General features: G+C 43.5%; 1 protein-coding gene across 8 annotated transcripts in view; it reads left to right on the top strand.

Annotated features, from left to right (window-relative positions):
• Window positions 1-8,878, top strand: part of DBN1 (drebrin 1) — a 71,386-nt gene extending 62,508 nt beyond the window's left edge. For 4 of the 8 annotated variants that reach the window (XM_083182088.1, XM_083182089.1, XM_083182082.1 and 1 more), the window contains exons 10-13: window positions 304-412; window positions 2,599-3,275; window positions 6,604-6,706; window positions 7,803-8,878. In XM_083182088.1, coding sequence (XP_083038214.1) covers window positions 304-412; window positions 2,599-3,275; window positions 6,604-6,706; window positions 7,803-7,891 — 978 coding nt within the window. In that variant the 3' untranslated portion in view covers window positions 7,892-8,878. The remainder of the gene's footprint in view (window positions 1-303; window positions 413-2,598; window positions 3,276-6,603; window positions 6,707-7,802) is intronic. The other 4 variants (XM_083182083.1, XM_083182087.1, XM_083182086.1 and 1 more) reach the window with 2 other exon arrangements.
• Window positions 8,879-25,356: the final 16,478 nt, after the last annotated feature.

Below are 25,356 nucleotides of genomic sequence, written 5' to 3'. Positions count from 1 at the left end.
GTTTTGTCTATTAAAGGAGTTTGCTTTTGCAATCCAACCAGCATCACTATCAGTGTGTTGTGTTGCTGTTCACCGGAAATGACACCTGTAGGATGAATATGGCTTCCATTTTCCACAAATTGGCATCATTAACTTTGATGCCAAAGCACTGTTAATATGCCAGCATCTGTATTATACAGGGACGTACAAATGCCTGAGCACCAACATAAAATATGTCTCCAAAAAGCAGCAGTCTCCAAATGTTCTTTCCTGAAGAGGAGAGGTGTGCTTTCAGTAATTGTTCTTCTTGTTTCCTCTCAACAGGAAGCTGCAGCCATTATTGCGCAGCGCACAGAAAATCCACGGGAGTTTTTCAAAAAGCAAGAGAGAGCCACATCAGATGGCAGTGTTTTGTTGTTAACCCCTAGGACGGGTATGTTTTAAGATGGATCAGTGTGAACCGATGAATGAAGCATGCATTCATATGCAGTATCTATCAAATCTTTTTAGCCTGATGAATAGCAATACAGGTTGAGTATCCCTTATCCAAAATGCTCGGGACCAGAAGCATTTTGGATAACGTATTGTTCTGTATTTTTAAATATTGTTATATTTCAATGAAGTATCTTGCATTTATGTTGTTTAAACGCATCAAACACATGAAATACACACAAATATATTTTATTTGTGCACGAAACAAGGTTTCAAAACATGAAACAAAGTTGGTGTGCTATCTTGGGCGCTGCATTTGAATGCCTAGCAATCATTTTCTTGCAGATACTTAGTGCCAGATACAGATGTCCCAGTAGTGCTTTAAAAAAAAACCCGACATTCTGGGAACTATGGATAAGGGATACTCAACCTGTAGTAGTATTATTATTATTATTATTATTATTATTATCTTTCTGTATGGTGAAGTCAGTGGTATTTCAGACAGCTGCACTGTTCCACATTTGTGGGTCACTGTGGGAGTAGAGAGATATATGCAGTGGAACTTCTTTGTTGTACTATAAAAAAAAAAAAAAAAAAAAAAAAAAATATATATATATATATATATATATATATATATATATATATATATATATATATATATATATATATATATATATATATATATGATATATATATATATATATTAGATATATATATATATATATTAGATATATATATATATATATTAGATATATATATATATATATATATTAGATATATATATATATATATTAGATATATATATATATATATATATATATATATATATATAGATTTATTTTTTTTACAATTACTTGCACTACAACTTTCAATTAATAAGAACAGCACTCATTTTAATTTAAACTTAGATAATGCTAAAAATCTTGTAATGTTTGCAGAGAATCCGAGTGTCAACCCTTCATCGTCACTGTTGGTACTTGACAATTTCAGTAAAATTTCTTGGAACTAAAACTAGCTACACACTATGAAATTTTTTATATTGACAATTTGTCAGTGGAAGTTTGCACACTAAGCGGGGAATCCTATTTTTTTTATAGCCGCATCAGCGAAAACCATGTGGATCGACAAAATTGCCTCAAATTCATGTGCTTTTGGCCAATTCACAGATGGTTTCACCCATGCTGGTTGCGCCCCAACAAAAAAGTGAAATGGCATTGGTGAAAATTAACTAAATAAATGGCCAAAAATGCCCGGGATTGGAATAGTGAAAGGCAAATCTTTGGGGTTTTTTACCCAGTGAAAAACTCGGCCAAGATTGAATATGCCCCCTTGTTTAACTGACAGTTTTTGGTCCGTTTTCAGATTTTGGGAGCAAATTACTAAATAACACATTAACTTTGCTCCCATCCTGTACCAGATTTACGAAGTAGATGCTTCAGTGCCCTGCAAAAGGATGCAATTTAAACCTTTAGAAATGGCAGTACTCTGAGACTGTCATCATTCAAACATGCTTATTAAACAAAATGCATGGTAGCCAACGTTTTGGGGTATACAAACCCCTTTGTTAAGATGCAGAAGTTGATAAATTATAATAATTTATACATTTTGGTGCCATGAAAAAAAATATTGATACCTTACGGTGCCGTGATTCAAAAGCATTTTTGCACCACTGGGATCATGTAATCAGGCTAAACCATAGGAAATATGGGTAACTTATTTTGAAAACACACACACTGCACAATGTCCAGTCCTTTTGTCACCCATATCCTATCACATTATCCATGCCAAATGTTTCTGGACTATTTTGGATAGATTTATTCAAGTTGCCTTCACACATTTTTTAATAAAACCGGCTCATCTGATGGCTGGACAATTGCCCCAAGAACTGTATAGTGTGTACCTAGTTTTAGTGCACCTCTGTTTTGGCTATAGAAAAGTTCCAGTAGTCTCTCTCCATCTCTCTAAATTTGGGATGATGTTGTGACTGCTTTATTTCCCTGTCCATAAAAGGGAGCCTATTATGATATTCCTTTTTAATTTGAGCTTAACAAAATACAAGTTTCCAAAATAAATATATTTTTCTATAAGGATGTTTAGCCGTATCCTATTTGTCAAGTGCTTTTGGTTTGGCACACTTTTAACAAGCATATAATGTCACTAATTTATATTAGTATTATTTTCCTTTAGAGTTTACTTTAACTTGTGATGCTTCGTGTTCTTCACTTGAAGCAGTGAGAAGTTCCTCAGAAGCAGGTCCACCTCATTCTCCAGAAAAAGAACGTCGTAGTAGCCTGGGGGAAGAGTGGAACAAAGCCCTGAGTTCAGTGGAGCCTGTCCAAGATGGAGCATGGCAGCCACAGGGGCTCACAGAAGATGTGTTTATGGAGACCCGAGATGAGGATGTTGGATTCCCGGCTGCTCCTCAGTTGACGGGGAGTGAGGAGGAAGCGGTTATGGAGCTGGGAGAGGTTGACTTGATGTCTAGTGATCATCCACCTCCAAAACAAGAATCCTCTAATTTGCTGGATCTGTGGCAGAATGACGAAGCCCAGGATTCTACCTGGACAGATGGCAATTTGATGACTCATCAGACCAGCCACACAGAGCAAAAGGTCATTGGGGAAACGGAGGTATGTCCTCCTGTCCCTGATGATAATCTGCTGAACTTTGAAGAGCTACCACAACCACCCCCTACGTTCTGTGATATGGAGGCAGAGGAGGATCCACAGAGTATCATTCACATTGAGGGTCCCCATCAGATGACTCTGAGCTATCAGCATGCACTCCAGGAAGCCTCTTGCCACCAGCCAGAACTCACAGACTCTCTTACAAATGGGGAGACATCACAAAGGGAAGGAACTCAGGTGTGCTAAAAATCTCATCTTCTTAATAACTGTCCAAGCAAAACAAATAGAACACAAATGTTAATTCTCTGTCAAAAACAAAATCAATTGCCACTTGAATCGGGCAGACTATTAGACTGGCTTTACTGAGTCTGTCTAGTATTAATAATCTATCCAAATTCTTAGATAGTATTAAGCTCCCACTTTCCCCAACAAAATTATTTTTATGTTTTTAAAAACTTAAGTAACTGCTTATTAAGATCACGATTATTATTCCAATATCGTATTCTGATATGCATCAAATGTACATGTAACATAGGGCCTGATTTAGACCTGGTCGCTAGGCTGCGTATACTCACAGCCTAGCGAACAGGTCAGCCCTGCGCGTGGCCTCTCCCTCGCCACCCGCATCCCCTCAATAGTAAGCAAGGGGATGTGTACGAGAGCGGCCAAAGGGAAGAGAAATCATTCCATGGTCCCCGACCATTAAATTATTTTTCTCCCCTTTGAAAAAAACGAAACTGACTTTTATTTCTGCGCAGACCCCCACCATCGAAAACTGGGCCGAATTTGGATACGTAGAAACATGCCAAAGTGAACATGTGGTTATAAAAGTCATTATTGCAAAAGTCTAACAAATGTGAATAGCGAGCTACACGCCCAGTTGGGTATTAAGTCATTCACCCAAAAGCATTCTTGCACCTATGGGAGGGTTTGATCATGGTACATAAATAGCTGCTAAACTTCTTGTTTAAAATCCAACATTGTTTATTTTTTGGTGCAATGGTTCTCAAACTCTGTCCTCGGGACCCCAAGCAGCTCATGTTTTCCAGGTCACCTAGTAGGTGCACAGGTGTATTCATCTCTACCAGGAGGAGACCCAGAAAACATGCACTTTTTGGCTTCCTGGGGACCGAGTTTGAGAACCTATACATTGGTGTATTCTGAATTCCTTTACCACAATCAGTTAATTGGTTAATGTTTATAGCCAGATACCTTTCTCTGGACTGACCTGGTTTGTTCTCAAGAAGTTATATCTAAACTGCTTTACACATTAGGGTCAATTCAATCCACCGCGGTGTGAATAGCGCCGGGAGGGAGCTGATGTTCCGATCAGCGCACTGCTAAGTCCGTCTAGTGGATTTCTGCTCACACCCCTCCTGCCTATTTATTTAATAAGCCCCTGGGTATTTTATGCCTGAAAAAATATCAATTTCCCCCTCCCAATTCTTATTTTCTGGTAAACAGGTCTACTAATTTGAGAGAGCAGACTGTGGGCTAAAAAATAATGGGGGTATCCAATCAGTGGTAAAAAATTATCTGGAGCAAATTCACCAATATTTGTTTTGGGCGATTCTATTAAGACACGCACAACATTTTCTTGTAAAAACAGTTTCAGTGAAACGTGTTTCCAGAGCCCCATTATTACTTGCACCGGCTTTTAGGGGCTAATTGTATACTGCTGTTACAATTGCTTAATGAACATGCTTAATTTTATGTATAGGCTGTTATAGCAAGTTATTATAGCTTTCTAGCTAAAGATTATGAAAACTTTTTTTATATGAAACTGTTGCATCTAATTAACCAAAATCCTTCAGCTAGACGGTGTCCTTGCTTTGATATGGGATGCTTGTTATATTTGTAGTTTTAAGGCACTGACTTAGTGCAACCAATGGTGATTGCCACCTTGACTGCAAGATACCCAACATTAACTTCTCAGGGGCTTAGAAATTGGATAACTAGTACGTTAGATATGGCACCATACCAAAGCCCGCCATTGCCTTGTCCTCTATAAACTAGTCCGACATATGTGAAGTGTATATCTTCATCACTTCTCCTCCTCCCCTGTATTTATTTGCTGTTTTAAGTCCGTTTTATTCTCTGTAAAGTACAAACTACACTTTGTTACTTTTTGTTGATGGCAGCCTATTCCGGTGCTATCACAGTGCGTTTGGCTTTGATGACAACTCTTGCACCATAACTAATAAATAGGATTCTATTCTGGGACCTTTTTCCCTCCATTACCTTGTGGCACTTTCTGCTCAGAATATAGGCACATTTGAGTTCTCTTCACTCATAGCAGGATTTAATTATGTAGCCCTAAAGTGCCTGCACAGCATTCTGAGGCTTCAACTGGCACAGAGTGTTGTTTTTGGTTAAGTAGCAGCGAGGAGCTTTTTAATACTGCAGCTGAGTGTGGAGACTTTCTATTCAGCGCAGTGAAAAGTGACAGAACATTGGGCCTTATTTTGGTTCATTCTTTCTGACAAAATCCTTCTTAGATGGACAAAACCATGTGCACTGCAGGGGGGGCAGATGTAACATGTGCAGAGAGAATTAGATTTGGGTGAGTAATTTTGTTTCTGTGCAGGGAAAATACTGACTGCTTTATTTTTACACTGCAATATAGATCTCACTTTGAAGTAAAACCCCACCCAAATCTAATTCTCTCTGCACATGTTACATCTGCCCCACCTGCAGTGCACATGGTTTTGCCCATCTAAGAAGGATTTTGTCAGAAAGAATGAACCAAAATAAGGCCCATTGAAACCTTAGTAAGAAAAGAAATAGTGTATATACTAATGCATCTCCATATATGTAGTGATACCTTTTTGGTACAATAAAAGGGTAGACAAGTTTTCATCTATTTCTCTTGATGATAGTCTTTGGCCTCAATAGATAACGTTCCTAAATTTTGTTTCTGTTCAATATAAATTATATTTCATGTAATTGCTTTGACAGGGAAAATATAATTAGCCCCAAAAAACTGGCATGAACCACCACTTATCAGGGATTTTATTTCATCTGCTTCAGGCAGGCAAAACCAAATCTCTAAAAGCACCCCTTTTGTCTCATGAAAATGGGTGTACGGGCAGTGAAAACACAGATTTTACTGAACAGGTGTTTTTGTACATTTTTTTTTTTTTTCTTTACCGGTGAGCTATTGACTTGTAATAATAAAAAACCCACATAATTGGATACTCCCCTGTATCTGTAACTTAGATGATTTACTACTTTCCAGGCAAACCAAGCCATGAAATGTCATATTTCTCTTACATTTCCAGTCCTTATATCAAGAAGAATACTGCTTTTAATGTCCTCTGAGTTAGAGACTACATTAAATAAGTGCTTTTAGCTTGTGATTCAATATAGGTTTTAGTTTTCAACAAAATGGTCACCAGTGGTCAATTATCAGGTAATTGGTTCCCCCTTCCCTCTATACAGTATATCCTGCTTCCCCACAATGCAGTTTATGAATTTGTTGCTTTCCTTAATAATCAGTATTGTTCTGAAGGCCCTCGTATGATAATTAACATGGCTCTAAATTGTTGTGTGCATGTTTCTCCAGGCAAGTGAAGGGTATTTCAGCCAGTCACAAGATGAGGACTTTGCTCAGCCCGACGACTTGTCTGCAAAAGCTCCACCGCCAGTGTTTTACAACAAACCCCCAGGTAACAAATCCAAGGTTTTTTATTTTGTTGTTTTTTTTGTTATCAGAGACAGTCCTAGTTCATATGTGGTTTGTTATATGGAGGGAGCTGTAGCTGTGGGTGGTAAATATCATTAATTGTGTCCTAGTGCTCTGTCGTCCGTCCACCCCCCCCCCCCCCCCAAGAAAAAAAGGTGCTTATTTTTGTATTCATATCTCCATACTATGTAAAAGTCTTTTTTTTTTTTTTTTTTTTTTGGGTGCAGTTTCGTTCTGCCACCGCCTCCTCCCATTTTAACTTTTTTTCAATCCAATTTTTTCCCTCTATCTGTCATTTCTTCTACTTGCATCCCTCATTGTATTTGTTTATCTGATTGTTGCTGTTTCACCATAATGCTACCTTCACTAAACACTCATACAAATGCTTATAGGAGAACTGCCTGGTTTGTTTAAAATTAATAGCTTTTCAGGCTGGGATTGGTCATAGCACTTTTCCTTGGCCTTTGAAGTGGTTGCCCCTGGCAACCAAGAAGATAATGATCCACCAGGCAGTCTTTGTGCAGCACTTCAGGTAGGGACTTTTATTTGCAGAAATGGCCCTTAATGTGTTAGCAATGTAGAAGCATTTGGTTGAGTAAATGTATATTTCCCTTTTCCATCTGTAATAACCTAATATTTATGCTGTTAAATGTCATTGCTTAGATGGGTGACTTTAAAGGGGATTGTAATAGTGAAAAAGAAAAATAATTATTATTAGATTGCCCCTCATTTATAGAATGGTCTATGATTCCTGTCATTTTTGCCATGGGAGGCAGCTAAATGAGTGGGGACCACGTATTAGGGATGGGGGAGCTTTCTCTCGACACTGGTGCTGCTTACTCCTCTGTGTGGGGCTACTCCAGTATTGCTGAATTCTCATATTGATATAATGGGGAATTAAAGTAGCAAATGTCTTCTAGTTACCCTTAAATCTCCATTTTGAGGTAAAATGAACACTGTAGGTACAAAAGATTGCAAATGCTTTAGCTGGTTGGGAATGTGCACTTTATTGTGATTTCTTGTATAAGTGAAAAGTGTATAAATTGGACACCATATTAGAAATAACTTGTTTCTTTCAGAGATTGACATTACATGTTGGGACTCTGATCCAGTGATGGAAGAAGAAGATGATGACGAAGAGGGAAGAGGTTTTGGTGAAAGTGCTTAGTAATCCTGCTTTGCCATTACATGTGCCCAAAAGACAAAGAAAAAAACCATGTGACACAGCCGTGTGACAGAAGTATTGTAGTAATGGCAGAGGCTTCTGCCCTCACTGGAGCCCATGCTCCAGTAAGACCCTGTCTGCTCCCTCCCCCCTAACATACACCACCCACTATTTACCACCATGTGAGATATTGGGGGGTAGGAGGCAGACGGTCCCTTATTTCCCCACCTTTCAGTTATTCTTTTCTATATATACTAATGCGCCAGTGATAGCCTTACTGGCTTTTCTCTACTTTGTTTGACAGAATTCCGGAGATTGCTATTACTCCTCTAGGTTGGACAGAACTGGTACATCAGAGCCAGGAGCAGCAGCGTATCGCCTGGTTCAGTCAGTGTTATTAGCTGGAATAACAATTTATCATTTGTTTTTTTTCTTTGACCAGCCTGTTCCTGACTGCCTTTTGCATTCGGATTGAAGGATGCTGAGAGGATTTCTTGTTGTAGTTTTATCTTTGTATATTGTCCATGCAGCTTTTTTGAGAAAACAAAATAGAAACTTATGGCAATAATTAACCCTAACTGCACCTGCACAACCCCACAGGGCAGGGGGAGGGTGGGGGCATATTTCTCGCTGTAGCACTCTCCTCCTTTCCATATTCTGAATTTGCTCTGTGCTTCTATTTATTCCCTGGATGTGGGGTTGCCATGCCTTGTTCTTGGATCGTTGGCTCATGCGGGTAGGTCGTGGAGGAGGAGGAGGGACGTTGTGCACATAGATTTTCTTTTTACCCATTCTGTTGACCACTTCTTTGACTGATTTCATTACCTACAGCAAAGCTTTTTTTCTCCATGTTTAGTACCGTTCTGAAAGCACAACACTGTACAGACTGTGCTCGTGTGTTAATAAAGGAGTCTGGATCCAACCATATGATATTGTTTTTGTTTGTTACATATGGGAAATAAAATGTCCTGAATAAACAAAGTAATAATGGCCGTTTTCTATGCAGTTTTATTTAAGCATGGTCTGAAAATATTTCATTTGTGAAATGTGTAATCATTGTATAGGGTACGCTGAATCTGATACCCCTTTCACATTGCACCTAATTACTTGGTTCATGCCGGTTTCTTGCTGGTTCGACCTGGTAATTGGTACGATGTGAAAGGGGTTACCGGTTACAGCAAACCGGTAGCAACACGACATTAGGAACCGGTTAAAAGAAGGGTTCTTAACGGTTCATTGCTGTGTTTCTTTACGGTGTGAATGGGTTAATCGGGTCGAAATACCCAGTTCCCGTTCACACTATGGAGGAGGCAGTACTTGGAGCAGAACTGCCTCCTCCTACACCCCCCATGACGCTCTGCCGTGCCCCTGGATGACGTTAGCGAACTGGCAATATTGCCGGTTTGCTAATGCGATGTGAACAAACCACACATGTAGGGTTGCATCAGGACTAACCCGTTTTAAAGTCCCGATGCGACCCTGCACTTGTGGTGTGAATGCAGTATTCGTCAACCAACTACATACAAATGTAGCTAATTAATAAGGAAGCAGTTAGTGGGGAATAAAACTAGACTCCCTCTGCTACATCCAATTCAGCTGTTCTGGGGTTATAATAAATATATATAATTTTTCATGGCCGAGGCTGGGGCTCAATAATCACCATAACTTTTACTTGCTGGGGTGCCTTCCGGGAACCATCAGGTCCAATATATAGAAAAGGGCAGACCGGCGGCACTCCATCAGACTGAATAATGATGTTAAAACAGGGCTGGGCAATTGCGGCCCTCCAGATGTTGATGAACTACACATCCCAGGATGCTTTGCATTAGTTTTGGCCATGCTGAAACTGATGCAAGGCATGCTGGGATGTGTAGTTCATCAACATCTGGAGGGCCGCAATTGCCCAGCCCTGTTTTAACATCATTATTCAGTCTGATGGAGTGCCGCCGGTCTGCCCTTTTCTATATATTGGACCTGATGGTTCCCGGAAGGCACCCCAGCAAGTAAAAGTTATGGTGATTATTGGGTGTCGGTCTCGTGCATGAATATATATATTTTTATTTAAAGGATCTGATAACCTAGGCAACCAACAGCACCCTTGGAAATGGTGTCCCCATGCCACATTTCTAACTTGTGTTTATCAGTCCCAGCAGTTATCTGGGGACAGCCAAATTTCTAGACATAGTTCTGCCTGTTGCCAGGGACAGTAGATCTTGACGACGGAGGAACTTGCAGAAAATAGCTTACTGAAGCAGCTGATAATATGTCAGCTTTTTCACAATGTCAGCTATTTGACAATTGCATTCATTGATAATAATATTTTATTTTGTGTAGCTAATGTCTGATTTAGGTCTTTGTTGATACATGACTACTGTAAATCATTTTCTCTGTCATCAGTTCCCCAGCGGCTGGACCACATACAATACATCATATGAGGTCCTTTAGCACACATTGGAGCAGATGTATTAAACCTGGCAAAGAGATAATCTGGATATAAAGTGAAAGGAGTTAACGCACCAGCCAATCAGCTGTGTTTGACATAGGACAGTTGGGAGTTAATTGGCAGGTGCGTCATCTCCTTCCACTTAGGGGGGTATTCAAACTTTGTCGTGCTCCCACAGCCATCTCCCGACGGGGGAGATGGCTGCGGGGCCCTATTCAACGCTGTCTTCCCCGACAGCATTAAACAGGGGTTCTCCGCAGACCGAGCCTGACATCACAAGCTGTTGGGCTCGTTCTGCCGAGGAAAGCCGGAGATAGGCGAAATCCCGGCCGGAGCTCGTCTATTTCCGTCCTAAACTCGCGCCCACGCCCTTTCTCGGCACTCGGCGGCCGGGACATTGAATCCCGACCGCCGAGCTCAAGTTGAGCAAAGCAAGAACTGGACAGGGGCACGGCTGTCGAGCTTGCTCGACAGCCGTGCCCCTGACATTGAATACCCCCCCTTTATCTCCAGTTTATCTCTTTGCCAGGCGTAATACATCTGCCACAATGTATTGTATGTGACCCTCGCAAGTGCTTTTTCTAGATCCGATAAATCGGGGACAATGCTGCCAATACGGGCACAATGCAGGCAATACAAGGACAATGCTGGCAATACGGGCACAATGCTGCCAATACAAGGCACAATGCTGCCAATACGGGGACAATGCTGCCAATACAGGAACAATGCTGGCAATACACTGTATTGGCAGCATTGTCCCTGTATTGGCAGCATTGTCCCTGTATTGGCAGCATTGTCCCTGTATTGGCAGCATTGTCCCTGTATTGAACACTGGGACAATGCTGGCAATACAGTGACAATGAAGGCACATTCTGCTCACCTTTTTAAAAATGCAAACTCTGCATACTGTACTTTAAAAGTGGACGGGCAGGCAGCAACCCACAGATGCACTTAAAAGTGCCTCCCGGCTCCGCTGCCTGCACCTCTCTCCAGCAGTGGATGGGGATCGCTGGGACAGCCCTTGCTTGACAGCCCCTGCTCAGGCGTGGAGTGCGGCACTGGCGTCAGCTCCTTCACTCGGCGGACGGGCGGTAGGGAGGGGGGGAGGGCTTGGCGTGCGCGGCGTCTCCCCCTGATCACGCTGGGTGCGTCTTCAGCCCCCGCCCACGTGATAGCACGCTCGCTCGTCATGTCAGTCTCACTTCCCCTGGCATTTTTTACACAATAACTGTGCGGTGACGGTCCGGTGATCTGGCTTCTGCGGTCCGGAGATGGACCGCGGTCCGCCAGTTGCCGGTCCCTGTTCTAGAAGGTACTAAATTGGTTGGTTGCTATGGGTAATATCCCCTCTTCAGTAAAACTCCCATCTTAGTAAATTTACCCCAACATGTGTAATAAATAGACCCCTGTGCAGAATACACAGTATATGGTACCACTTAGAGTGAACCAAAATAGCCCCTATATACTGTTATCTGAAAAAATCCTTCTTAGATGGACAAGACCATGCGCACTGCAGGGGGGCAGATGTAAAATGTGCAGAGAGAATTCGATTTGGGTGAGTTATTTTGTTTCTGTGCAGGGAAAATACTGAGGGGTAGATTTATTATAGCGGTGCTATAACACTTCCTGCTTCGCCTCAGTAGCGAGGCGAAGCAGGAGGGGAGAGCGACAAGATCTACTAAGATCTTGTGCGCCGAAGCGATGCTAACTGTTCATAAATCAGGCAGGAGGCAGGCGCGCAATACAAATTATTGTAGGTGCGCTATGCCTCCTGCCCCACACTGCCGCTCTGCGGGTGTCATAGATCAGGGGAAGCGCTATCCCCTGCCATAAGGCACGGGGATAGCGCATATTCCCCTGATTGTCCGTTAATAAATCTACCCCTGCCTGCTTTATTTTTACACTGCAATATAGATCTCACTTTGAAGTAAAACCCCACCCAAATCTAATTCTCTCTGCACAAGTAACATCTGCCCCACCTGCAGTGCACATGGTTTTGTCCATCTAAGAAGGATTTTGTCAGAAAGAGTGAACCAAAATAACCCCCATAGTTACACATGGTTTAATTGTGGAAAAAGATAGACTTTTACTTTAGGGAAGGTCTGTCATGCAACGCAACTCATGTCCTACCTCATGTGTAGGGGCGAAGGACAGCATCAATGCCCAATACGTGGCTATTTGTCCTTTGCAATAGTAAGATGGTACCTGCTTTTTTTTTTTGTGTGTGTGTGTGTGTGTGTGTGTGTGCGTGCATCCAGTGGCAGTTTAGGATTAATCTTGGTCATGGGATGGAAGCTAGGAATGGGCAGGGGGTGACTCCTCATCTTCAGACTTTTAAAGGTAAGATTCGGAATACACCATAATCAAAATATTTCACCATATTTGCAGGCTGTTTTTACCTATCCACCGGATATTTGGTTGCTTTTTTTCCAGTTACCAACTCTAAGGAATAGTGTTACTCCTTTCCAATTTTCTCCACTGTAACACTAAATGCCTCCACCTCCTTCACCTGTCCCGTGTCCAGGGCAATAACCATACCTATGCACTCGTCTACTCTTACTGGGATGTCCCCACACCTTCCAGGATAATGCAATGTTCCCACTGTTCTCAGCGTAATAAACCTCTGAAAGAGACAGAGGACACAGCCAAAGTAAAAGCCAGCCAGCTACTATAGATGTGTCACCATACGTGTATCTTCAATACACAAAAATGCGAGTGAGCCAACAGGTCTTGTGTGACTCTAACATTTGAAAGTCTTAATAGCAATGCTTTGTGAATGGTAAGCTCCAGGAGACCATGCTGATTAATTTATTATTTGACACTTGAATACTGTATGTGACTGAGGGATCTATTTATTAAGACTTGGAAGGATATAAATAACCAACCAATGAGCTCCTGTCATGTTTGGAACACAGCCAGCAACATGGCAGTTAGGAGCTCATTGTCTGGTACTTCCACTCTGTCCACTTTATCTTAATCCAGGGCTTTGTAAATAGACTCCTGAATCTGTATACAGAACATACCTGGTATTGGAAAATAGCTGTGGCTTAGCACTTTTTGTACAGACTGTAAAAAGATTCTCACCCAGCGTAAACTGTGGAAAGAATTTATGGGCATAACAAGGATAGCATGTACATATAACAGTGTTACCCTTAAACCTTAGGTAAATAGTTAAACAAACAATAAATGTATGTAATGGGTGCTTGCCAGTGAAAAAACACACACAAAAAAATAATGGTGGACAACTTGAGCATAACCTTAATTAAATAAAAGATTTATTCCAAGATTTATTAACTCGTATGAATGGCAAAAAAAGCAGTTAAAACTTGTATATATATCATAAAATTAGATTGATAGTGGATCGTACCATAGGATTTGTGGAAGATTTGCAGGTGGTGGTTTATCAAGCTAGTCTGGAATACCCTGCTGTGGCTCCTGTGCGTTTCGGTAAAACTCCATCTGCAAATCTGAGGAGTTTGGAATCAGGGTGTCATTACCAATGCATTTCAAGTCTAAGGCATCTGTTTCAGCCCTGAAGAAGACACATGAAAAGTCTCGACCCACCTGGTGTGTGATGAGGCTATTTGGTGGGACTGCAACAAAGATGTATGAAAACAGATATGTAATGGTAATCTATCAAACACAGGCTGTAACAAGACAGGAGATGATTGGCTGGTACTTCACTTTATACCTTCATAGATCTGAGATCTTTGCTATCAGCACAGTTAATAACACTAATACCGCTTTTCTCCCTAATAACCATTCATACATTACCCATTTGGGTCTTATTCACTGACTCCCAAAGGTTTGCATATTCACAAAATGTTATCTAGTGATATTGGTGTTAAATGCGATTACACACTATAACATGTCTGTAGTGCAGTTAATATTGCACAAACTCCTGGTTTGTGGTTGAATACCGATATCCATCACAAATTGGCATGACTGCACTGGACGACACACAATCAGGACTGGGACCTAATCTCCCTATTAAAACCTGAAACACAAGTGAGTCTGAGGGACAGACACAATTACTGCTGGGAGATAGACAGACATCTGAGAGGGCACACAAGACCTGATTCAGAGGTGGACACAGAGGCATCTATTGGCAGTTCTGTGACTTTATGCAAATACCTCCTACAAGTCCATCTGTTGTGTACATCTATGCAGCCAATGTGCAAGGACTGAGATGCCCACTCTCAGCATCAGTACATGCAGTAATGCTGAGTAGTGCATTCTTAAGCCCCATACACACTATAGAACAGTGGTTCTGACACCCCCTACAATTCAGATGCCCCTCACCCGCCTAATGAGACATTTGCCATTGTGTAATAGGCATTATAGTGTGAGGCATGTGGTTTAATAGGCATTGCAGTTTGCATCATAATGTGTAATGGGCATTATGGTTTGTGGCATTATAATGCCCATATGGGGTGCGGCATATTGTGTAATGGGCATTACGTTGTGTGGCCTTCTTATATCGGTGAAGGATTTCCGGCGTCAGGAGGATTTTTTTTTAATTAGTTTCATATTACCAAAGGAAAAAAAAACAAGTCAAACATCAGTAATTGGAAGGTACTTTAATGGCTTACATGCAATTCAATATAATTGTATATAATTCCGCTATAAAAAAATAGCAATTTTTATTAATAAAGTTAAAAAGATAGGAATAAGAAACTGATGCCTTTTAATTTTCCAGAAGAATATAAATGTCTTATTAATCCATCCGTGTCTTTTTCATGTGTTTTTTAAAAGGTTCTTATGTTAGGTTCAGACTTAGTTGTACTAACCTTTGCTAACTACTATCAGAGAGTGTGTGCAGCACCGTTTGCCAGTAGTAGTAATAACACACAGTAGTATTTCTAGCAGTTTTCTTAATGACCAATCATACACGATCACTGATAGTAGATATTAATATGTAGCCAGCAACAATTATAATACCAGAAATGGCAACTGTAAGGCCAATGAATATGCCAACTGTAGTAGTCCTATTAAGTAAAATGGCAAAAATAGTAATATTGTCTTTATTAATGACATAGAAATAAAAGGGCAGCATTAATAAGGCTACAGAAGTATGGTACTAATGGGGTGCTTCTGCCACCACCGCTGATTCTACTTGCCTAGCATAGTGTTTGCAGCATCCTTTGGTGTGGCCAGGTGTAAGCACTGCTTAACTTCCCACTGGCCACCATCATCTATTACAGTGGTTCCCAACCTTTTTTCTCTCCCGTACCCCTTGATTAGGCTTTTCATTGATAAGTACCCCCTCTCATTTTGAAATATGGACAGTACTTAGCGGTATGCGGATCCTTATGCATGTCCTTATATTAAGGAGGAGCGGAGGAGTAGTATACAGCAAGGAATCATGCCCTTCTGTGTCTAGACACTGGTTGTGTATTATCTCCAGGATTCCCACTAACACCAGTAGGATTAATGCCGCTGCTTCCTCTACCTTTGTCAGTGCTGAGCAGCAGAGGCGTAGCGAGGGTGGCTCTGGCGGAGCACCAGCTCCGGGCGCAGGAAGATCAAATGGCGCCGGAGCCGTGCCTCCATCGCGTCCTAGCCCTGCACCGCCAGCCGCCCTACCTGCTCCCCCAGCCGCTCCCGCCTCCCCGCTCACCACTGTGTCGGCCGGGTGACAAGCAGGGCGCCGCCAGCCCTACCTGCTCTGCCGCCCGCTCAGCATTTACCGCTGTGCCGGGGCCCGGGTGACATGCAGGGCGCCGCCAGCCTTGCACTTCCCTGTACCGCGAGTCAGTGAAGGAACCGCCGAGTTCCGTGGAGGACCTCACCCCGGCGTCTGCAGCAGAAGGACAGCCCTGGACAAAGTGCGCAGCCTGGAGCGGTGCTTGGCATCCCGGGCAGCGCTGAAGATCACAGCAGCTGGAGATCGAAGGGGGCAGATGCGCCACAACAGAGGGTAAGACTCCACATGCCCTTCTGCTGCACCACTCTGCCCTTGTTACCCCTTCCGCTGCAATACTCTGCAAATTCAGGACACATTATACGGGCTGGGCTCCCCTCTTTATCCTCCCTGCCCCGCTGTTAGTTTAATAAAAGAACTCGGAGTGGCAAACATAGGGGGTGGGCTCCCCTTCTTCTGCTGGCCTGTAATAAGGTGAATATGAGTGTATACCTGTCTGCCCTGCTGCTGCCAAGGGGGAAATGGGGGTAACAACCACAACCATAATGTATCTACTATGGGGGTATTACACATATAACCCTCTGGGCAAGGAGCATGTGAGTCCCAATGGCAACGAGCATGAATTTCTCATGGCAACGAGCATGAAACCCCTGGCATCGAGCATGTAACTCCTGGCAACAAGCATTTAGGTAAGCCGCATTTGTCTGGCATAATATATAATAGGCATTACAGTGTGTGGCATAATGTGTAATGGGCATGATGGTGTGTGGTATAATATGTAATAAGCATTACGGTGTGTGGCATAAGGTGTAATTGGCATAAGAGTGTGTGGTATTATATGTAATGGGCATCACGGTGTGTGGTATTATATATAATGGACATTACAGTGTGTGGCATAACGTGTAATGGGCATTACGGAGTTTGGTATAACGTGTAATGGGCATTATAGCGTGTTGTGTAATGTTAGGCCACGCCCCCTTTTCACTGCGCAGGAGCCTCACCTACTACAAATTGGGGGGGGGGCGCAAAACATGCCCTTGCTCCGGGCGCCGTGGCACCTAGCTACACCGCTGCTGAGCAGATAACTGCTGATGTCTGAGGGCAGCATGGGAAGCTCCCAGTGGATTGCTGGTCAGGCATATGACACAACATGGTTTGTCTCCATGGCAATGGGTCTTCTTCAAACATCAACAGACCTTTTCATTGTCCGCCATTACCAATATTATTTTCAAGTACCCCCAACTGGTCTGCAAAGTACCCCCAGGGGTACTAGTACCCCAGGTTGGGAACCACTGATCTATTAGGAAGCAATTGATATTCGTGGTATGCGCTTAATGCTAGTCATGAAGGACTACTATTGGATCGTCTCCATCCCAGCTCCATGTGCTTTTTTCCCATAAAGGTTGCAATTAACTGAAAATAAGCATCACACAAAGACCAGATGGTAACCAGACTCATGATAGATTGACCAGGTCCAAAGGACGACAGACAAATGGTCGATATGAAAAAGGCCGACATGCTGTTTTATAAAATTTTGAGCTGTCATGTGCCGACAGGCGGTATTTCATACCCTACCATCCACTACAGCGTGGAGGGAGAATATAATAGTGTGCGGAGCGCGGGCGCGGTACACTTAGACACTGCCCATGTTGACATAGACACCCAAAACCTTTTGACCCTGTCGACCTTTTTCACTGTTGACCTTTTGGACCCTGGTGACTTTTTGACTGTCGACCATTAGTGGCCGACCATATGACTGTAGACCTAGACATTGTAGATTTAAAATACCATAGCCAAATACATGTACGTGTTAATGAAATACATTCACCCATTGGTTTCACACATACGTTCTAAGAGGTGATGTAATTGGAAAGATTCACTTGCACTAAAATCTTTGGAAAAGCAGCTCATCAGATATACATGCATTGTGGGGAATGAGCGCTAAAAGGTACTGTAAGATGAGAGAAAATTTAGAGTAGCAGAAAACACGGGAGAAGATACAAAAAAAACACGGGAGAAGAAACAAAAAAGCACCTGTAAGATAAACTTGTTAATATGTTTACGCTCCTTTAAAGGAGTGTTTGCAATGTCCATGTGGAATGCTGACACTGTCCCTACCTCTATCCAGGCCTCTGTGTGCAGTGTTAGGAGCTGGCGGCAGTAGTTGTGAGAGCCACGTCTATCTCCGCTCCAGCACTATAGCACCGCAGCCCCCGCCACCGCGCGGGGGGGGGGGGGGGGGGGGGGGCTGCGGTGCTATAGTTACACCCCCCCCCAATCCCCTACTTACCTATCTCGCTGGTCCCGGCGGCTCCGTTCTGCTGAGGACCACCACAAAATGGCTGCCCCCATATAGCACACAGTTCTCTGAAACTGTCTGCTGAATGGGGGCGGCCATTTTGTGGCGGGGGGTTGCATGGGCGGCGGGGGGGGGGAGGGGGTGCTTGGCAGGGCGGGGGGCCCCTAACGGCGGGGGGTGCCCAAAACGTAGCTACGCCACTGCTCCACTCCATCACTTTCACTGCTTCAGCGCGTGTCATCGCTGATGGATGAAGGCGTCACTGGGCTTGATCTGGATGACTGGGTGAGGCGGGCAGGTTCTTCTCTCCTCCACGGGCAGCAGGATCAACGCGTTTCATATGTCAATTTAATATTACATTTGTGAACTTTTAAATACCGGTGTATTAGTGCTGTTACCTGTTTTTTTTTTGACCGGGGGGAGCTTCTACCCCCAATACTCTATAATAGCAGCTACTTGGCACACCATCTCGGTGCGCAGCTCCCTTTCTATACCACTTGATATAAAACAGTTTTGTCATTTGAGCTGTTTTCAGCTCCAAAGCCGCTCAGTGTGTATGGGTAGGTGATGAGACGCTGATACACGGAGCTTGTGGCGGCGGACACTGGTAGCGCCCATTGTAATGCCCAGCATTTCATGGATGTTCCCAAGCAAACGCTGGGTGTTCCCATGCTAATGGCAGTGACGCAGGTGCCGGGGGTGAGCAGCTGATGTCACCGGATGTCAGCTGCCCCGCCATGTTCACATAGCTGGGTGCAGCAAATCTGAGTCACCAGAGAGTGATTGGAGGGGCATCAGTCTCCTTGGCTCCCTTCAACAGGTTAAAAGTGAACTAGGCTCTAGCACAGGGCTGGGCAATTGAGTCCCTCCAGATGTTGAGGAACTACACATCCCAGGATGCTTTGCATTTGTTTTGCTATGTGGCCATGCTGAAACTGATGCAAGGCATGCTGGGATGTGTAGTTCCTTAACATCTGGAGGGCCGCAATTGCCCAGCCCTGCTCTAGCACCTGCTAGCTACCTTGAAGGCATTTGGTTCAAAGCCTTGCACCCAATCATTCATCTCTGGGGCACATCTGGGGAGAGAGGAGAACGTATTGGGATGGAGACCCACGTATGCTTCTATAGATATTCTATTTAGCTTTCAAATGGCTTTAGCTTGTGCTTGCCCACTCGCTGCTGTTTTCTTTCCTGAAACTGAAAGAATATTTGTTTGACTTTTCTAATTAATAGTTATTTAGTCAGTGATATTATCTGGCAGAGCTGTATACTTTCATTACCAAGCCACTTAAGTTGGAGCCGTAGGCAAGTAATCATCCTACGTTAATAATTTCTAGTGCAAGAATTTAAAACTTCCAGAGAAAAACATGAAAATTATAGATATTATTAATAAGAATATATCAGGCACCCACTATTGTTCTATTCCTGGAAGTTATGTCAGTCACCTATTTCTTATATAGCGCACACATATTCCGCAGCGCTTTACAGAGAATATTTGTCCATTTACATCAGTCCCTGCCCCAGTGGAGCTTACAATCTATATTATCTATAACATGTACACGCGCACACACAGACATTCTACAGTTACTTTTGTTGGGAGCCAATTAACCTACCAGTATAATTTTGGATTGTGAGAGGAAACTTGAGGACCTGGAGGAAACCCACGCAAGTACGGGGAGAATATACAAACTCCACAGTTAGGGCCATGGTGGGAATGGAACCCATGACCTCAGTGCTGTGAGGCAGTAAAGTGAACCATTATACTGTTTGTACTGCCCCTCACTTTTTTACATAGCATTTGTGGCAGGATTACCTAATATTCCGCATTAATTTCACAGCTAAAAATGTTTTTCTACGCCTTCCATTTTCTTTTGATTATATACAGGTGCTTAGTTATTTGTAATGGGTATAGTATGCAGTGCACACAGGCCTCTAAGTCCAGGTGGCCCCACAGTGCACATGCTGCATCCATCCTTTTAATACTTACCCCTCTGGAGTCCAGTGTCAATGGCAGCAGTGCTTTGGAATTTACCAGACACTCTTTTAATTTCCATGGCACTAGGTACCAGACTTTATGAATACGTACTGAAGGATGGGGCATCAGTGGCGTAACTATAGCACCACATATGGGGGTGCCGGGGGGGCTGCGGTGCTATAGTAATCCCCCCGCCCCCCATCCCCCGCATGCTTACCTGTCCGCACGTCCCGGCTCCCCTGGCTTCAATCAATGCTATGGAGACGGACCACGATAAAATGGCCGCCCCATAAAGCAGACTGTTCTCTGAAACTGTCTGCGGTATGGGGGCGGCCATTTTATCGTGGTCCGTATGCATAGAATTTATTGAAGCCAGGAGGGGAGCCGGGACGTGCGGACAGGTAAGCATGCTGCAATGGGGGGAGGGGGCACGGGGGGCAGGACGGGCGGACGGGCGGGGAGGGGGGAAATTGGAAAGTGGGTATACTGATGCCTATGGTGGATACCCCGCCAGATCTCATTGCTTATGACCGGCATTCCCAACCACGGTCCTCAAGGTACACCAGCAGTGCAGGTTTTGGTGGTATTCAGGCTTGATCATAAGTGACTTAATTAGCACCTCTGTTATTTTGATTTAACCAACTGTGCTGAAGCCAGGATATCACTAAAACCTGCCCTGTTGGTGTGCCTTGAGGACCGTGGTTGGGAATGCCTGGCTTATGAGGTTGCTTGGTAGACACATCTGGCCTAATTCAGACTTGATTGCAGAGCAGATTTGTACTCAAAATGGTCAAAACCATGTTGTACTGCAGGTGAGGCAGATCTAACGTGCAGCGAGAGTTAGATTTGGGTGGGGTGTGTTCAATCTGAAATCTAAATTGCAGTGTAAAAAAGTAAGTAGCCAGTATTTGCCCTGTACAGAAACAAAATAACTCATTGAAATTTACAGGTCCATACACACTGGGCGACTATGCCCAACGTGTATGGACAGCGATGATGACAGAGGGGGGAGGACAACTTTGCAGAGCTATGCAAAGCCGTCCTCAAAGCCGCTCATCTGTTGGTATTACCAGCAGATGAGCGGCTTTCCCAGCGATGATGCAGGAGCGCGCAGGAGCGCGCAGCAGCGCTCATCACTGGGGCATACACACTGGGCGGCTTTGAGCCGAAAGCCGCTCAAAATGGCTGTTTTCAGCGGCTTTCAGCTCAGTCGCCCAATGTGTATGGGCCTTAACTCTCTCTGCATGTTACATCTGCCCCACCTGCAGTACAGCATGGTTTTGTTCATTTTGAGAACAAGTTTGTCCTGCGATCAGGTCTGAATAAGGCCCATTGTGTAACACAGAAGGACATGTGATCAGCAAGTGGAGATAGAGAGAGAAGGAAGGAGAAAACAGCAAGGAGGACATTATGCATTTATCTATCTGTAATAATGCAAGTATTACCAATAAGAAATAGAATAAAGAATCAACATCCTTAATGATTCATTGCTATAAGGAAAGGTACATCCAATTATAACATGGACCATAGTTTTTTATTAATTAGAAAAGTCAAATTGTTCACAAAAGGCACAAAATCCCAAAGTCTTAACCCTTACAAGTCCAACGTCTAGTCAGGCTCAACAGCCCTAGCGCTAGTAGCAGATCCAATGGTGAGCCACTTTAAAATAAGAATATTAACATCATTCAACATTCAATGTAGACCATTTTTGAATAAAAAAAATACAATTAATTTAAACCAGACTGTTTGGATTAAAAAAAAATGGACTGCAAAGGGTAAATGCAGGCACGTACCAAGCACTGGTATGCAATACATCCCTGGACACATTAAGCAATAGAGATGGAATTGGCCAGTAGAAGCCAATTACAGATAGAAGCCCAATAGAAGCTTATGGGCTTCTTTTCACACTTGCGTCATACTGCACGTCCGCAGAAGGAATACTGAGCCATAAACCTGGAAACCTCTTATCAGAAGAGCTGTCTTTTTTATTTTATTTGCATTTCTAGGTACATATTGGTCTTAGGGGCTAATTCAGCATGGATTGTGAAACAGAGAATTTGCAAATCAAGTGATTATCTAATCAGAATCATCTTTATTGGCCAGGTATACTTGCGTATGCTTGGAATTTTTTGTGGTAACAGTGCAGCATCAAGCAGGGAACACAAGGGGGGTGGGAAGAGAGGCATAAACATACATCACATATATTTCACATATATCTAGAACAGTTCGAGTTAGTATTTGGTACGTTCAATACTGTTTAGTTGGTGGACACCTATTGGGAAGAAGCCTTTTGTAGTTCTTGTCGTCTTTGCTGGGATGGACCTAAAATGTCTGCCTGACGGAAGGGGTTCAAACAGGTTGTGGCCAGGGTGTAGCTTGTCTGCCAAGATCTTTCTTGCACACTTATTGACCCTGGCTAGGTATAGTTCTTGGACAGTGGAGAGCTCTGCCCCAATGATCATCCTCACCACTCTTTGCAACCTTCGTCTGTCATTCTCGTTTGCTCCTCCGAACCAGATTGTGATCGAGGAGCAAAGGACAGACTCTACTATGGCAGTGTAGAAGATGAGCAGCAGCTCTTGCGGGATGTTGAATTTCTTGAGTTGCCCCATGAAGAACAACCGCTGCTGATGCTGAGCCTTCTTGACAGTTGTAATGATGTTGGGACACCTCCTTGAGGGGCACCGGTGCTAATTGTGCATGTGTTTGACATGAATGCCCCTGCTTTCACCGCCTGTTTAATTTCAGTCAGGAAGTCAGTGATCCAGGAGCATGTAGGTTCTGGGACTCCTAGTGAACGGAGTTTTGGCTCCAGGATGTGAGGGACGATAGTGTTGAATGCCGAGCTGAAATCAACCAATAGTATCCTTGCATAGATGCCTGGACTGTCCAGGTGCTGTAGAATGTGGTGCAGCCCTAGGTTGACTGCATCCTTGACACTTCTGTTTGCTCGGTAGGCAAACTGCAGGGGGTCGAGGTGAGCATTTGTCACAACTCTCAGGTGGTTCAGCACCATACGTTCAAGCACTTTCATGACCACCGATGTTAGTGCAATCGGCCTGTAGACCGATTGCTGCATGCTTATGCATTGAAATAGTAATCCCTTTGCAGATTGCCTGACAGGAAGCCAACATTTTAGGGTGGGAACCTGCTGTTTTCTGGGTGTAGAGAAAAACCGCAGGTAGTGCCCATGGGTGTTCCACCCTGTCTCAGTCGAAGATAAATGGAGGCCTCAGACCTACTTAATTTGCATGTAAAAATCTCTTTGCATGTTTGGAAATTGAGTATGAATTTGCGAGTGAATGGCAATAATCGATCCATTTGCAATTTAACAAGGGGCGTTTTCTCTTTCTTATGTGCAGCAGGTTATTCCTCGCAGTTCGCTGTGATTTCTCACATTAGCAGTCTATGCTGAATTTTCCCCTTAATAATGGTATGCATTTGACAGGTAGTTGAATGTATCTCATCATGGATGTAATGTGTAGTACTTACTGCTCTGGTTGTTAGTTTATCTCTCTCCACTCTCCAAAAGTGTATAGAAGTGTAAGACAAGGTTGCCTACCTGACCCTCTCCTTCAGGGAGAAAATGCTCTGTTCCTGGGCTTCCCTGGTAATGTAGGATTGCCATCACCTGTGGGGAGCTAGGTCATTGATAAGAAAGACCACAGGTGATGGCAATCATACATTACCAGGGAAGTCCAGGAGCAGAGCATTTTCTCCCTGAAGGAGAGGGTCAGGTAGGCAAGTATGGTGTAAAGGTGCCCATACACTAGTAAAGGGGCATACACACGTAGAGATCTGTGCTAAGCTATTTTGCTGAGCAATTTTGCTGGTGTCAAGATCTCCCATGGGGAGCACATACACATGCAGAGATTTGTGCTAAGTGATTTTGCTAAGCAATTTTGCTTAAGCAAAAAAAGGCCGGGTAATGGTTCAGAATGAGAGATTGTGATCAGTATCTCTCATTCGGTACACACTGAGAGATTTGCAGTCATTTGCTAAGCAATTTGACTAGATTTTGACTGCATGCACTGACTTAGTTAGCAAAAGATATTTAATCTCTCGGAGCATACACACAGAGAGATCTGTGCTTACTTTCTAAGCAATGTAGTCAGATTGCTTAGAAAATAGCGCAAATTTGCTCCATGTGTACACCCCTTAAGATTTATCTGCAGATCTGTCTGGTTGGAACAAGAACATGGTTATGGATGAGTGTCAGTTTGTCAGTTTTCCAGCATTTCCAAGCAAATGGTCAACTGTCATTTGCTCTCATCCATAACCATGTTTTTGTTCCAACCAGACAGATCTGCAGATAAATCTGCATGTGTATGGCCACCTTTAGAGAGTGACAAGCCAGGCGATACATTTAGATGATTCAGGTGAAAGAAGGGTAGGTGGTCCATTTGAAGGTTATTTTTTAGTAATCATATATGCCGCAGGTAAAATGCCGCATTTTTTTATAAATATGATTTTGTCCAATGCTGTACTGGGGCAAAAGGGGGAGGTTGACCTGGGGCCCCCACATACTGTCCAGCAGCCCCTAATGTCTGGCACCTCCCTGCTCATTTGCCCGCAGCACCATCTGTGATCAACCTAGATGGCCGTGTAGGCAGCTGGCGGTGGCAGGCAAATGATGCAGTCCTGGTTGATCAGAGCATGTGCTGTGGGGGAGGCTACATTACAGTACACAGTACCCTATACTTATATGTTAGTTGGGCGCCCACTATAGTTACTTCGCTCATACCCCCACTATCCATGTCGGCAGCGAGCCACTGTGCCCGAAGCGTGGCGAGTGGATGCGGAAAACTAAGCAAATAGCTTAGTGGGCGCCCAACTAACATATAAGTACCCAGTACCCCTATACCTTCCGATCCCTCCTTCATTACACGCTTATGCCCGGCCACACACTTGCCCACACTCAGGCCTGCATGCATATATCCCCTGTGGAAACAAGCATGTTACTTCCCCTGGTAATGAGCATGTAACTCCGTAGTGATGAGCATGTAACCTTAACCTTGTATCCCTCTAGTGCAAGAAGCATGAAACCCCTGGCAATGAGCATGTACCCCATAGTGAGGAGCATGTAGCCCCTGGCAATACGCATGTA

The sequence above is a fragment of the Crinia signifera genome, chromosome 4 (assembly GCF_055691185.1).
Source record: "Crinia signifera chromosome 4, ASM5569118v1, whole genome shotgun sequence".
Taxonomy (NCBI): Eukaryota; Metazoa; Chordata; class Amphibia; order Anura; family Myobatrachidae; genus Crinia; species Crinia signifera.
This window is presented reverse-complemented; position numbering and strand designations above follow the sequence as displayed.